Below are 17,442 nucleotides of genomic sequence, written 5' to 3'. Positions count from 1 at the left end.
AGGGTTGCACATATCGATGTTGTCAATTGGCTAATAAATTATTACTTATTTTGAAGGTTTTTAACAAAAAATGATAGAGTAACGTAAATTCATCTACATATCCAAGTAACTTCATTGTGCAAATTCTACCTCTTTATAATCCAAAATTTTCAATATATTTTGTTTCCAGATGTTGCCATCTTTTGTCAGTGGAAATTGAGAAAATTTCCTATACATTTATAACTAAAATTAGTAACTAGCCGGAGAAGAACACGAACTAAGGTTAAAATCTGCCATGTTGTTTGATTTCTGTAACTAATAGAGTTATAGCTATAAATGGAGAAAAATCAATATACTTCACTTTTATACCACAAGACAATAACCATAATTTGATTGTTGGACCATTGTTTGAATTACTAAAACCACACACCTTGATTTAAAAGCCTGGTACATGATGGCAGAACTTGCACAAATGGTCCCAACTTCTGCCTCTCAGCCAGTAACTCAGCCAGATACCTGTGAGGATAACAATTAAACTAACTATGATCTCAGAAAGGCTTAAATATAAAACCAATGACAATCAGAATATTGCAGCAGTTAAATGCACAATATTTTTCAAAAGAATAGCACACTTCCAAATTTACTACATGAAAACAGATATAGTCTTCTCAATTGAGCGCTATGTGGCATGTGTACGGGTACGGGTATAGCACACGGAAAATTTGTAAAAGGTATGGTACAAGGACACGGCTATATAAAGATTTATATACGCATATATTCTATATTGGAATTAATAATTTATATGAGAACAAGGATGAGATTTAAATTTCCAATAATATTTTTATGTTTCTTTGAAAAAATCACTAGTTTTCGAACTAGACATCTAAACGACCCCTCAAAATCATAATTAGAATTATGAGCTGTCCGATGAGTTTCAAGAAGTGCATGTGAAGTATAGATATATGTCCAAAAAATGTATGACAAATATTTTAAATTAAAACATGTATTGTATGATTGAGTACGTGCCCGAATAAATGTATGCATATATGGAAGGAGTGTCCAAGGAGTTTGGGTACGGGTATAGGTACGTGTCGGGTATAGGCACAGCTTCATGTTAGTACCAAAGAAACATAGATTGAGAGAAATAAATCTTAGTTGACATGTATAAACCTGGGGAAGATCATGAGAATGTGTTAGGAGGTAGAAATATGAATATTTGTAAATTTCTACTGTTCACGGTTTAACATTAAGAATGAAGAAAACGAAAAAGGAAGCAACTACAGTAAGCCAAAGGACATTGGCTATTCACCAGGGACACAAACAATTGTAGTTAAATGACAAGCAGCCAGAAGCAAAATAATATCAGTTGGTGTTAAAGCAAGGATGGCAACTACATTAGTGATAATAAGGGGATAGGATTTAAAACTACGGAGTATGTTTTTTTTTTAAGAATAATCAGCATCTGAAGATTAAATTACAAGGATATAAACATCAGTCAAAGGGCTGATTGAACCGACATCAATAAACTCATGATTTTGATTGCATAACAAAGTACAAACAAAGCATAACAAGTCAATGACATGGCTAATAGAAGAGGAATTCTATTGATAGTCGCCTGCCAATTGACAGTCGTTGCTACGTGTCCCATTTTTTCCTATTAATAATGGGACCCGAGGTTAGTGGGGTTAATTATGTATCTACCACCTTCAATAATTGCATTTTGCACTCTGTTTGCAATTGTAAATTAGAGAAAATAAAATTGGATGGGTATTATGATGCTAAACACATAATACTTTGGGACCATTACTTTAAGAGATTTTCTCTTTTTGGCTAAACACATAAGTATGTTTAAATATTAAGGTGCGTATAAATATATGATGCTTGTGAATACGTGGGGACCTCACCCACGTGAGACCACGAGAAAAATCTCGTGAAGAGAGTTTGTGAGAGGCCCACCCGATTCAATAGGTAGGTATAAATAATAGAAAAAAATCCTAGGGCAGTGTGCAAGTAAGGAGGAATCAAAAGAGCGGCTGCGGAAGATTTTGTGTGCGGGGTTTTTTCTCTTGGCGACTGCAGCAAACACAGAGAACTAAAGCTACAGGGATTTTGGCGGCTGACTGAGAGAAGAAGAAGCAAAGTCTTTTTTGTAGTAGTTCTTTGTTTTGTGTATCCCTTTGAGAGAATATTTATAAGAGGGATTTGAGAGTTTGTTTGAGAGGGTTTAGATTGTGAGATTGTAAACCCTAGTTGTATCTCTCCCTCTAATAGTAGATCTCCCCCTCCTTGCCCCGTGGATGTAGGCTATTTGCCGAACCACGTAAAAGTTGTGTTTTTGTCGTGATTTGTAATAGCTTGTAGGATCCCTCGACAGGTCAGTCCTAGAACTGATGAGAGGAAGAGCCGATATCTCACTTGGTTGAGATATCCGCTTCAGATTCTTGTTTTCTTGGTGAGACGGGAATTCTTATCGATCTAATCTCTCTTGTTGTGCTGCCGAAGTGCTGCCGAAATTTCCGCTGCGCACAACAATGCTTAACACTAAAATACCTTTAAAATCCCTTTAACTTTGTTGAAAAGTGTATTTAATGTGTATTGAATTATGATGGTACACATATGTACCTTTAAAGTGTTTCTTGATTTTTTTCCCCCTCTTTAGCTTTACCTTAAATAATCACAATTGAAAAGTAAAGAAATTATAACATCGTCTAATCATAGCCTTTCATGGACCTTGTATTGATCTATTAGGATTGATTTGAAGGTTTCCCACCCATGGTAGTTAACCATGTTCTCCTTAACTAATCAAATACTAAAGTTGATTTTTCTGCAAGTAAAGCGCATCATAATATAATGGATTGAAATTTACTGCAATGAAAGGAGCAAAAGACATTTTGGTACTAATTGGTGATGTATCATGTTATCACATGAAACATCATTAAAATTTTGATAATCCCTCATCTCATTTCCATGAACCCAAACGATATTTACTCATCCCAATGTACAAAAAAAGAGAAATTAGGACCCTTTCCTTTTATTAGCATAAAAAAATTAATTATTGGATCAGCATCTCCTGATTGTAGTAATAATCATTTTTTTTCTCAACATGATTCCTTATGCCCTAACAACCAATATTATCATATACACAATGTTTTTTTATCATCGTAAATTTAGCACACAACCACATGTATAGCATGTAACGTGCTAATATCATGCTTTTGTGATAGCGTAATACCCCTACGACAAGGTAAATAATGAGCATACATGGAAGCTCATACTTGTGATTCTTCATGAATTCGTGGGCAATCCAATTTTCATATTTCATTCTTTTCACATGCAACATTACTCTACATCTTATTTTAAAATAAGGATGAGGATGAAAGGCATCCAAGTCTTGCTTCTCTCAGTAACTTGTATAAGCATATTTACATCAATAAACTCATTTGTTTTTGTTTTTGTTTTTGTTTTTTTTTTTTTTTTGCTTTGCTTTTTTTTTTGAATGACAAGATGCTTTGAGTGACTATGGAATATGATGAACATAAACATGGTAACCCACACTCATTTGGGTGACAAGATGTTTTTTTTTGTTTTATTTAGTGATTGTTGATTGATACTTGCTTGCACATGTTCCATTTTCTCCCATTTGAAATAAAAACAGGCATCACATGTGACAAAGATATTTTTACCCTTTTGCCATTATGTTTTCTAAAGCTAGATATTAATGTTTTTTTTTCTTTTTCCTCATGCAACTGGTGCAAAAATGTTTCCCCCCTCAATCTCAAATATTCCCTCCCTTTTTCCAATCTTATTATTAGTTTTTCATTTGCAAATTTTATTTTCTCTTTTAAGTATTGAGTTTTCTTTGATCTTAATCGGTGCTACATCACCAAGTAAAACTTTAATTTGAAGACAACTAATGAATTCATATCTAAAGTATGTGTTTATATTTCTCTCTTTCATATTTTTTATATTTCTTAATAATCAGATTATTTTTCGAATAAGTGTCTATCGAACATCTAAATAAATTACTTTTATTCAATTATACATGTTATGTGTGTAATGGAGGATCTTGATTTAAATCTATATATAGATGCATATATTAATTCCTTTGGGAGTGATCAAACCATGATTCATGATGATGGTAATGGAAAGAGATGGAAGATGGGGTAGAGATTATAGACATATTTCAGATGAGTGCATGAGCACTGTAAGTAGTAGAACCATACAAAGGTTAAAATTTTAAAACACAAGAGGAGGTTTATTCTTATTATAAAAAGTATGCAAAAATTTATAAATTTGTTGTTTCAAGCAAAGAATTTTTTTGTTCAAATCAAACAAATGAGCTACTGATATTAAATATGCTTGTACAAGGCATGGAGAGAAGCAAAATTAGATGTCATTCATCCTTGTCCTCATTGCATGTGAAAAGAATGGAATATAGGAAGTGGATTGTCCACGAGTTTATCAAGGATCACAATCATGAGCTTTCTCCAATATGCTCATTATTTTCCTAGTCATAGAGTATTAAATCACCACAAACACATGATAGTAGAAGATTACATGATGTGCATGTCGGAGTGGACAAATTTATGCAGCAATAGCGAAAGCAACACAGTGGATAAAAAAATACTTGTTTCGAGGACATTGGAAATTATGTAGAGAAAAGAAGTGATTCCACAATCAGAAGATGCAAATGCAAAAATTAAACTTTTTATGCAAATAAAAGGAAAAGATCCTAATTTCTTTTTTGATGTAAACTGAGATTAGTATCATCTATGATACTTTTTTAAGTTCTAAATGAAATGAGGAATTATCAAATTATTAATAATGTTGTTTCATTTCATCTAATATATAGCACTAATCCGTACCAAATGCCCTCACTCCTTTAATGGGAGTGAATAGTTATTTTCAAACGATTATATTCATTATTTTACTAAAGCCGATATATTGGCCAATATATCATCTTATAAGGCTTGCTGCTAAAATATGGTCTCAATATCCTATATCGCTTTTTTGGTAAATTTTGGGCAATAGATCCCCAGTATGGCCGATATATCAACTAAGATGTTGTCCAATATGTCATTCTTAATGGTTTGTGCTAAAATAATATAGTTTTTTCGCAAAATTTTTGTAATGCTTTTATGAAAATTTCAACCCTATACAACTTTTTAATAAATTCTATTAGGCTCTTGCCCTAAGTAAGTTTATACAATTGGTTAGTGATCCTAAATATACCTAAACATGTTTATATTTTTTAATGTTTAAATTTCATTAAGCATCTCTAGATTATATTGTTAGGCATTATATTATATATGCACATCATCTGACTCCATATTTCGGATATTTCTTGGATATCTGTATACTAATGTGGATTTTGACCATCTGATATTTCATCGATATGTGATATTTAAAACTTTGATTATCTTAGGATGTTCTCTACTTGCAGATTAATCAACTTCAACATTTATTTAGTTACTTAGAACTTGATTAACTGAGCTGGGTAGAAAGCCTCCAAATGAAATCCTAGTAGATCAAGACAAGATGATCAAGGCTGACATTACTCGATGTAGTATTATTTTACTTTTCAAAACAACTATTTTAAGGTAAAGCTAATGAAAAAAAATCAAGAAACGCTATAGAGATTTAGAAGTTACTAACATATTTAGCATCATAAGTTTATACGCACCTTAAATAAACCTTTTCTCGACGCTAAAAGATTTAAAAAGTACTTATGTGTTCAACATCATAATTTTATACACCTTAAATGTTAAATGGACTTATGTGTTCAGCTAAAGATAGAATATCTCTTGGTGTGATAGTCCTCAAATATTATGTGTTTAACATTATAATTTTACCTATTTATTTCTCTAGTTTAGAATTGGAAATATAGTACGAAACGTTATTATTTAAGGCGGTATATACAAAAATAACCCCACTAACCTCAATTCGCATTCCAAATGGGAAAAATGAGACATGTGGTAGCGAGTGTCACTCGGTCATCTCTTAAAGAAACTATCGGTAGAATTTCTCCTAATAGAAAACCGGTAATAACCATAACATGACGAACTAACATGTTTTGTTGAAAAACAATGCATTGAAAGAACAACTTGCTAGTACAAAACATTAGCACAAAAGAAATTGGCAAAAAAATATCAATAATAATAATGTAAACAAAGCAACCTATATCTTTCCCTCAGTGGAGATGCAAGAAGAGGATAGGTGGAACGATGAGTGCATTAGGTACTAGAGGGAGAGTACTGGGGAAGTCTAGAAGATATAATTGTTTCATCCACTAGAAATCTCAGAGATAAAAGCAAAAAAGAACTAAAAGTACAAATAAGAAGAAAGAAGAGGAAAAAAGAAGAAAAGAAGAAGGGAATGCAGAAAGAACTAGTAAGTGGCGTTATCACTTACTAGGTGGACAATAGTGCTCTCTTCTTTACATAAACAACTAGACCATACTTTTCCTTTTCTTGAAATGAATTCATCAAATTAATGTCCAGTCTCCTCCAAGTTGAAGCACTAGGTTGAATGCTCTTCTAGTATGAAAGGTTACACAACAATCAAGTAGACGTAGCGAACTTGAAAAGATGTGTTGTCTAAGTTTATACAGTACTCACACATTACAAACGTAAAACATCAATGAGGAAAAACATCATCTCAAAAGACAATCATTGCTAGAGACACTTTCATATTTTGGAGTAATATGAAGAACAAGTTTGAAGAAAGAAAGAAAATGTTTTCTATTTCTTATATTGATCAAGTAGTAAGAACACATATATAGCTTATGTATTCAAAGCCAGTTATGGATGAATATTACAATCCGTTAAGGCTATCATATTTGCACATGTGCAATAATGTTAGTAATCATTCTAATAATGTCATGATCCTTCCAATATTACCCAACAAATTTTGCAGACACGTAATTTGAGCTAATAATGATTCCAATTATTCCTTAATTTCTGTCTTAATATAGTCCAAATGTATACTTCTTCAATATCAGCATTTTCTCTCTTAATACTTTACCCTCAAATGATAGGTCATCATTAGTTGGTTTGTTAATATAGTCATGTATTAAGGCATTTCAAAATATAAGGATTGTTATCACGATGTGCACACGAAAATCTCATCACAAATAAACAAATGGAGGGAAGTTTTTCTAAGCAAATAGGAAAACTTTTCCAGGTATATATATCAAGAAGTTTGACAAAAGATCGAAAGACTAGCATAAAATCTCACCACAAAAACAACCGGACATGAGAAAGTCATAACAATAGTATAGGATGGAAATGGACTTTACTACAGAACACTAGCCTCAAGAAAGAGCTCGACAAAAAATGAAAAGTGAGAGTAGCATCTCATCACATAAAGTCAGGCAAGAGAGAAAGCAAGAGCAATAAAATGGGATGGTAGTCAACTTTCTTATGTAATATTGACATTAAGGAGCTCAACAAGAAGCTATAGACAAGCAAAATCACGTCAAGAAATATTAGAGAACACTAACACCAAGGTGTACATCAAGGAGAATTAGAGAACACTAACACTAATGTGTAAATGAAGACGACAAGATCAAGAAGACAAGGCCGCAAACAATGTCAACGTGGGAGGCATCATATATGAAATCGGTTGAGGAGGTAGTGTGATGGCAAAACTCTTGAAGATGTTAGTGTGGCCTCAAGAAAAAAATCGCTCTCTGAAAATTAAGGGTTGTTGGCAACAAACTCTAAAAATCGAGAAATACTTAGATGGTGGTTACAAATAGATATTGGTGGTAACAAAAAATTATGAGCAGATTTTCAGGGGTGTACAGAAGCCCTATATATAGATGGCCAAAACCCCATGGAGAAAATACACTGTCATTTAGGAACCCCAAAAGAAACCTTTGATACTGCGTTGTAAGATGGTAGGAGAAATATGTACCTTTAGATCATGTTTTGATCTATAGCTAGTGATTATAGCTAGTGATGAACCAGCTAGTGATGAACCGGTTTAGATTCCAACAGTCGAGGGAAGTACAACGAATGAGACTTTCCTGCACCGTTCACAATACAAGCAACAACTTTCAATCGAAGTCTCGAGCTCATTGTCACTTCCAGTATTTTGGAAGTATAGTAGTAGAGAAGAAGCCTTCATCCCTATTTATAGGGTGAATGTCAACTAAGAGATAGGATCATTCAGTTAATGTCCAAATCTCCATATGTAAGAATAATTATTATGAGATCTTTGATCATATAATGTTCACCAATTGACAATTATCCCCAAGATATCATCTCAACAACAAATCAGTTTTACGTGGATATGGAAGCCCACTAAAGGGAGAGCCAAATCCAACATATTTTCAGTCGTTTGAGAAAAAATATATTGTGGAGATCAAATTTTGGATTTTCTATGCTTTTAGTAATCATTATCAGAACTATGAATCAATAATAGATCCACAAAGCAAAAATATTGATCTATATATATCCCTAAAATAAAATACATATAGCATGGACATTTTTGCAAAATTTAAACAATAACTAAATAGTTATTTCTGTGAACTTTGATTCTGTGAAATGCTTCTGTGAGATGGCATGCTAGATTAGTGCACACAAGGCGTGAAAGGATGACTCGTCTAGCTCGAGGCAAACTTTTCTGTTCGCTCACTAAGATCATCTTGGCACTTGTGAGCTTTGCTTTGCATGCAAGTGTTGACCTCTTTGTTTTGATGATGTTTAACAAACAATTTAGCACTAATGTTGTTTGTCTAGTATTCGTGTTTTCTTATTTATTGTAGATAAATAACATGTCGGAGGATGGATAAAATCGAGCATTCACGATCATATCCAAAGAAGATTGACGGAATTATGGTATGAAGCTACGCAATTCAAGTTGAAGATCCAAATTCAAGCTTTATCCGCAAGTGTACCAAGTTGAGCTTATTGAAGATCTATAGCTTGGGTAATCTAGTTTAGGAGTTTATATTATATGCGTTAAGTACTTTAAGTTCAATCATATACACACACATTTTATTGGTTTCTATGTGTATATATATAGTTATATATATACACATCTTGGTTTTTGGTTTTATCCACAAACAAAGTTTTTACAAACAAATTCCAAAAATTATTTATACATGTTCATTTTCTATGTGAATAAGTTGTTTTAGTTTAATTTCATAGATATGAAACAAATATATATTCATATACATACTCATATGTTTCATATTCTATTGTATTTGTGAAAATATTGTATTCATTATTTATAGACTTCATAACAATAGTTTATATATTTCTTCAAGTCTATAAAATCAGTTTATAGAGTTTCAAAACATGGTTTATGTCCAATGTCAAAAACAAGTATTTTTTCATTTACATGTTTTGGACTATTTTATAAAATGAGGAGATTTCTCATTTGGGTGATGTTTTTTAAAAACTAGTTTTTGTAGCATTTGTATTATCATGTCTATAATCATTTTCCAAAATTTTATATTTTTCTGAATTTGTTTGATATTTTTAAACAGTGTTTCAAAATCAAAAAACTGCTTCAAACCTGCTTATTATCATATATCAGTTTGCGGTCGATCGTGGCGATCGACCGCCTGGAGTCCAAAGACTAAGTATGTTTTTCAGTGGCTCGCGATCGATCATGACGATCAACCGGATGAAGTCCAGAGAGTTTTACGGTCGACCACCACGATCGACCAGTTGTTGTCCTGAGCTCAGATTTTGTTTCTGTGCTACTCACGGTCGACCACGCGTTTTTCACGGTCGACCGCCGAAGTTACCGTTGGCTTCCAACGACTATTTCCTGCAGCTATTTTTGTGTTAGTTTTTTGATCTTTTCTTGGCTTTCTCTTGGCTTTGAGGTTTCATATAAATACCCCCTTATACCTCAGTTCTTATAATGATCCAAGAAATATTTTAATCAAGTTTTAACAAGGGTTTAAGTTTTATTTAAGTTTGTTTATGAAGCTTTTAAGCACTTGAGAGTTTGTTTTGTGAAAACAATTTCACAAGAGCTTGAGGAAGATCATCCATTGGTGTTTGAACATCCAACTCTTCTCCCTATCTTTTGATCTATTGAGAAGTTTTCTAAACTCAATCTAGCTTTAAATTTTATATTGTTTGATTATCATTTTATTAAGCTAGTGTTCATATTGAGTTTAGTTGATTTTATTTATCTCATTGTTATACACACCCACATTAAGCTTATTGTATTTTCATATATAGTATATTTGGGTTGGTGAGAGTTATAACCAGTGTTATCGAGGCGCAAAGCGCAATGCGGGACGTAAAGGTCCTTTATGCGCACCATGCGCAAAGCGCACAACGAGGCGCGCGTCTCACTAATTGAGGCGCATAACTCAAACTAATATTTACCAACATCATAAGACAGAAACATATAAGCAACATATTAGTTACCTACATCCAAAATTATGAGAATATCAACTTAAATCATCAAATTATGCTAACTGGATTTTTAAAGTAATAAAAAAGATACAAGAAACATGTATTTAAATCATCAAATTAAGTGATTAACAATTATGAGCATATGTTTATAAATTGTCACATAAAAGACTAAGAAATATAATTAACAAACATGACTGTTCATAATTTTCTAGTTAGTATTCTTAATTGATATTTGCTACTTAGCATGAAAAGATGAAGAATGAATGTAACAATTACATATTTACATGTTTATAATTTGCTAGTTAGCATGCTAATTAGAGAATGAAGTTACAATTAGCAAACAAGTATACTAAATTACTAATTATTGTTTCCTTTTTATAGGTTAAACATGAAAAGATGAAAATAGATTAGCAACTAGTAAGAAAGAGTATATTACATGATATAAATATGTAATTATGTAAATTATTTAAAAAAATAGAAGAAAGTGTATGTTACATAACGCAGGTGTGAAGCGCACGTGAGGCGCGCGCGAGGCGCACGCGAGGCGCGCGCCTCGCTGCGTGCAGCGCCCCGCCTCGCGTGCGGGGCGCATTTCCCCCAGGCCAAAGCGCCCCGCGTCCGGGGCGCACCCGAGGCGCGCGCCTCAATAAGCCTGGTTATAACAATTAAGTGAGCTTTCATTGAGTTCTCATCTATTGTAGAGAACAAACTTATTGTGAACTTAAATTGTGATGATTCACTTTGTATTACACTAGTACACCGAGAGGAGTGTGTGGTGAAAGACGGGATCGCTTCCAAGAGGAGTGACATCGGTTGACGAACCTAGTGAGAGGTTGTATCCGAGCACTTAAGGAAGGACACGAGCTAGAGACCAACACTTAAAGGGTGTGGACTGTGGAGTGTAGTTACATTGTGAGTTTGTGATCGTTGATCGGTGAGCGTTGAAAATAAATATTATGTGGTGTAAACGTTATTCGGGTGAGCGTAGAAAACCCGGTTGTGATAATGAAGATCTCCTCGATGTGAGGAGCGAAGACATAGGTCGTGGGGACCAAACTCCGTAATCATATCATTTATTTATGATTACATTAGCGCACTTATCTTTATGTTTATATCTTATTTCGCCTTTGTATATTGCTTGTTGTTTATATTTTTCACTATCTAGTTTAGATTATTTATCCTTGTGTTGTTTGTATATCCTCACATATATCTCATAGTATATCTCATTGCTAGGATATTTTTCTTTGTTCATATTGCATATTCTTTCTCATAACATATTGTATATCTATCTTGTAAGAATAATTTATTAATAAGTTTTAATAGGCATAAAATCGGATTAGATTAGCATAAGACTATAATCACCCCCCTCTAGGGTCTGACAGCAAGGCTATAAGAAAATGGTTTGGAATAGCTAGGGTGCATCTCCACTTTGACATTTGCGGACCATTAAATGTGAAGGCTCCGAATGAGGCCTTCACTGCATTTATAGCTAATTATTCACGATATGGTCAAGTATACCTGATCTTCCACAAGTCTAAAGCGAGAGGTTGCTTTCCTCCTTGCTTGAATGACGTTGAGAATCGGTTTGACAAGCGCGTAGAAGTGTTACAAACTGGTCATGATTGAGAAAATCTATCGGAACAGCTCAAGAAACTATGTGAGAGAAAGGGATTTATCTGACAAATGACTAATCTCTATACTCTGCAAGAGTATAGTGTGGCGGAGAGAAGTAGAACATTGTTTAACATAGTGAGATCCATAATGGTGGAACCGCATTTATCCATATCTTTTCGGGGATTTGCACTATTGATTGTTGCCTATGTACTAAAGTTTATACCTTCCAAGGTTGTTGACTCTACACCCTATGAGCTTTAGACAAACGAAAAGCCCGACTTGGGCAATTTGCGGACACGAGGCTCGATAGCTTACGTGCACACTACCTTCCATCAGCATGGGAATATTTCGACCCCAAGGGAGAAAATTTTCATATTTATTTATTATTCGAAACATTCGAAGGTTATATGTTCATCGAGGCATAGGAAGTTAGAATTACCCCTGAGATTGAGTTACGAAAAGCAGAGTTCCTCGAGGAGGATTTCCTCACAGGAGATGCGCCAAATTTTAATAGGTTTGAGATGGAGGTAAGTGTACTAAGTGACCTAGTTGAGCATTCTCCTGATTGGTCATGCACCCCGATCATAGAAATCTCAATAACTCGGAAGAAATAATTTCCAACCAATCCCTCATCAAACCAACTATTTTACAAACTAAAATCAAACCTTAATCAGTTACGACATCAAAATATATTAGTCAAGGTTTTAAATGTCGACTGACATATCGGTTTGAGGGCTTGACCGACACGACATGGACGTTTTTAACTCGTATGTCGATTTTCAGGGTCAAATCGGAAATATTAGGGTCATATCAGGCATATCGGTCTATTTTTTAGCTTTGAAAAATCGACCGATATGGTACTTTTCTTTAAGATCTATTTTTGTTATCGGGTTTGGGTTTAGTGATAAATACCCAAACCTCTTTGACTTGTTCTCATGTTTAAGGGTTTCTTATGAACCCGATAGAAAGAATTTATGAACCCAAAGCCATATATTATTTACTTATAAATATGTTTAGTCTATAGAATTTATAAAGTATGCTTATATTGAATTTATGAATACTTAGATTACATTTAGAACATGATATTATACATATGCGCACTACCCGATATGACAATCCGATATTTAGTCAATGTTCCCCGATATATTCCCGATTTTCGCTATCCGACATGGATTTCAGTCATCCGACATGAACCCGACATCCGACATTTAAAACATTGATATTAGTACAAATTATATTTTCCACCTACAAAGAGCGTGAATTTTAGGCTGTTGAGATCAGTCGGTTCAGTTATTTTAAGCTAAACCAAACTGAAGTTTCTTGAAACCAAACCGAATTGCCAAAACTTGGTCAATTTGTTTGGTTTATACCATTCACACCGAAGAGTAATCAACCTTAATAAATAGGGACAGAGGTTTCATCATTACTACTACACATCCAAAATACTGAACTTCGCGACAGGCTCGGGTTATCGGTCGGAGATTGTTGCATGTGTCATGAGCAGTATTGGGAGTTCTTATTCGTCATAGTTTCCTCCACTGTCGGGATCCGATTTGGTTCATCGCTAGCTGCACAACGGAGCACCGATTCAAGGTATATATTTCTCCAAGCATCTTTCAACAATACTAATGAAGGATTTAGAAGAGGGAAAGGATATAAAAAAATTCTTTTGGAGTTCCCAAATTCCTTTGTATTTTCTCTAGGGTTTTAGTCATCCATATATAGGGCTTCTCAGCAGCGTACCTCTAAAAATCGACCCTCAGTATGTGTTTGTTACCATCAATATTGTTTGTTACCAACAACTCCTGATTTTTAGAAATAGTGGCTATTTTTGTTCAAGCCACACTAACACTGAGGTAAAGTGCGAAATCCCATCAGCAGCCCCGAGATTTAGAAAGAAGAGGGATTCTAGCTTTAGAAAACCTACTTTGATACCATGTTAGTTTTGTAGTAGTAATATGAAGCATAAACTTGAAGAAAGAAAGAGAATATCCCACTGTTTCTTGAATTGGTCAATGAGTGAGGACGCTTATTCATAGCATAGAGGATAATTACGAAAGAATATTACAATGCTTCAAAGCTATTACATTTGCACTTGCCCACTAAGTGCTAATAATCATTCCAGTTATGTCATGATCCTTCAAATAATGCCCAATACATTTTAAACATGTGTAATGTGTTATAGATTGCTAACGGTGCTCCTAATTATTAAATCAGATTGAAGGACCAAGAGAAGTGGGGGAGTTCAGGTAATAGAAGACGTAGGACATAGGATACAGAGCCTAGAGCTGATGGCAAAGCGGCTGATGGTGGCTATGCGGCTAAGGAAAAGAAAGGAAGACTGACATTAATTTCTTTCTTGATATGGCCCAAATTTATACTGCTTCCACATTAGCATTTTCTCTCTTAACACAGACAATGTTAGAAATAATATCCTAAAAGAGGGAGAAGGGAAAGAAAAGAAAAGAAACAAATAGGAGTTCCCAGCAGGTAAATCAGGTCCACACTAGAGAACTGAAGTGGTAGTCTGGAAATAAAGGGCGTGGAAGAAGAAACAGTAAGTAGCAGGTGAAAGTGTCTGCAAGCTAATTTTACGATTATAGATGTTTGGTCTTCTCTTTAGAGGAGGAAGCGGGTGCATTTGCAGATAATACAGGTTGTTTTGAAGAGAGTGAGTATGCCAGCTCACGTCATAATGGTACATTAAGTAAGGCTCCATATCTAGCTGGCACACTCGTGAATACGTGTTGCCTGAAGAAAAAACATAATTGCTTAATTCTCCACAAAGTTTCTTTATTTCCTTATTTATGACCTGTAAGGCCTTTCATATTATATATCACATAGCATACCATCAAGAGTTAGATTGTTAATGCAACAAGAAGCAAATTTGCACATAGGGAATGGGAACAATTTAAAATTCTGACAAGTATAAATATATTAATATATTTAATGAAAGTTCAAAACAATAACATTACCAATGCACAAGAGTAGTTGACAATTCAGAATTCTCATGATACTTCCATGATACTGCTGATTATTCAGGTTCAGTTTTGATTGATGAATGATGACTAGTGATGCTTAGGGTCGACCGCAAAATGAAGAGAATATTTCCGTTATACGATGGCTGAAGTGAAATGAAAGGGATTGTCTGCGACATAACTAGCAACATAAACAGGCAAGCAGGCAGTCTAGACCCTTCAAAACATCTCTCTCAGAGCACGAGAAGGGACAAAGAAAATTAGCATAAAAAAGAGGAAAATTGGAAGAAAAAAATTAAGGAATGAATGAATGAATGAGATACTTCTAACCGTAACAAGATTCTGAAGCAAAAGTTTATGGTTCTATATTGATTAAAAAAGGAGGTCAGACCTTCACATATGCTAGTTTCATTCAATGTTCTAAACTCTTTGATCGTTATTTACTATCATATCAACCAAAACAGTACTCCGCCAAAATGGTAGCTGATCAAAAATTTTCCGCTTTTAAGTCCAGGGACCTTGCTTTTGATACTTTCAAGTAATACAAAAACTTGTAAGGAATCAATCACACCTATAACTAGACTAATCAATGATCTTTATAAGTAGACTTATCAATGACCTCTAAAATTAGACCAAAACTAGATGTATATAACGGTCCTGCAAGATGTTTCTCAAATGATCGCAGACAAATGTTGCTAAAACCCAAATAAACCTTTCAATTTGGGTATAAGCAAAGTTCTGACATAAAGATATATAGCAGGTGATGGCCACGCTATGCTCAAGAAAGCTCTGAATTTTACACCAAATACAGTAAAAAGATGCAATAAGAACAAGCTAACATTTGGGCACAAAAGATCAGATTTTGACAGGAAAGCTCCAAATCTCTTGCCAACAAGCATCACATGTACACAAAAGAAATGAAACCCGCATTAGAAAGTGTAGATTTAGAGTGAAAAAAGGTAAAAAGGGAGCACCTTTCTCTGTCTACAGGAGCATTAGAACGGATGGAATGATGGGGAGAATGGATTCTCGAAGGAGAGTAGTTGAAGCCATTTGCTGGTGGAAATCTGTCATCCATCACTCGTTCTCCTTCCCAAATTGTCAAAATGAAAATAATCGGAGAGAAAATAAAAGAAAAAATAAAAGGTCTTTCCTATATTTTTTTTTCCCCCCTCTCTCCTGTTACTACCCAAGGGAGAGGGAGAGAGAGGAAGAGACTAAAATAGGGCTTTGGATGCCCTGCTTGCTTCGTATAAATAAGAGTTCAAATGATTTGCAGGACTGGGGTTAGTTTACCCTTGCGGCAAGACCCCACCTGTATTTCTTCTTTTGTTCCATCTTAAAAGATGGGCATGGATATGTAAATATTTACATTGATAAGATATGAAAACAAACATACATACATACATATGATTATTTCTATTTTTGTTCCGTCTCAGAAGATGGACACGGATATGTACGGTTAAATATTTATTATATCCGATAAGATATGAACACACATATATATGATTATTTCTCCGAGGGTTAATTGCACATGGTGTAGTAACTCAAAACATCTATCTAAAGCTCTAGAATGAGTATAGCTTGCGTAAATACCAACTTTATAAGGGGTCTTGTGTAAAATAATTCATTCCCCTTCCTCGCTCACTGCCACCTCGAAGTTTTGGTGTCTCCTTATTACCATCGGAAAACCGGCGCGGCACCTCCCTTGGAGGGAGATAAGAAGAGGGGGAAAAAATCAGAAGGAAACTTACTTGTTCCTCCCAGTAATCATTGCCGGAGCTTTGGTTAAAAATTATGAAGTGAGAGAGAAAGAAAAGAAAGACTCATGCTAGCATCTAAACTAAATTCAAAGGTATAATCTTTTCCTTTTTATCTAATTAGACTTCTATTTGTTGGATTTAATCTAATAAATCTATTTGTGGGCACATATGATTAATTAATGTGTATTGCTATCTTTCAGGATAACCCACTAAAGTGATCAATTAAGTTGGGTTAATGGGTATTTAAATATAATCATGGGGTTATATGTGCAGATACCAGGTTGTAATTGTGATTTATTGAGGGGCTAAATTACAAAAGTACAACATCTATAAATAAGGGGTTATGGTCCCTAACCTAGGGTTACACTCTCTAATTCTCTACACCATCATCTAGCTAGAGAAATTCGGATTTAGAGAAACCCTAAGGTTAGAAGATCATCAAAAAACCCAAATCAAGAGTTCTTCTATGGATTCAGGTATATGCTTCCGCTCTTTTAGATTCTTGTTAATCTCTTCGAATTAATCATGGCTATATGGTTTTAGATCTCAAGTTTTTGGTTTAGATCTAACAAGTGGTATCAGAGCCACCTTGATTAATTCTTAGGGATTTAAGTTTTATTGGGTTTTTTGATCTTAAATCTCTGGTTAAAGATTCAGTTTTTTTGTTCGGATGAACAGTAACGAAAAGTTTCGGATGAACAGTAAAGTTTTTCGGATGAACAG

At 34.3% G+C, this 17,442-nt stretch overlaps 1 protein-coding gene across 2 annotated transcripts in view; it reads right to left on the bottom strand.

Annotated features, from left to right (window-relative positions):
• Positions 1-16,186, bottom strand: part of LOC109837916 (KH domain-containing protein At1g09660/At1g09670-like) — a 32,683-nt gene extending 16,497 nt beyond the window's left edge. The window contains exons 1-2 of one of the 2 annotated variants that reach the window (XM_020406298.1): positions 15,931-16,186; positions 410-495 (exon numbers count right to left, since the gene is read on the bottom strand). In XM_020406298.1, coding sequence (XP_020261887.1) covers positions 410-495; positions 15,931-16,034 — 190 coding nt within the window. In that variant the 5' untranslated portion in view covers positions 16,035-16,186. Of the gene's footprint in view, positions 1-409; positions 496-15,795; positions 15,900-15,930 lie in introns of those variants that run through there. The other variant, XM_020406299.1, reaches the window with a different exon arrangement.

The sequence above is a fragment of the Asparagus officinalis genome, chromosome 4, assembly GCF_001876935.1.
Source record: "Asparagus officinalis chromosome 4, Aspof.V1, whole genome shotgun sequence".
In the NCBI taxonomy this organism is placed as follows: Eukaryota; Viridiplantae; Streptophyta; class Magnoliopsida; order Asparagales; family Asparagaceae; genus Asparagus; species Asparagus officinalis.
Note: the sequence above shows the minus strand (reverse complement) of the source record. Positions and strands in the feature narration are given on the sequence as shown.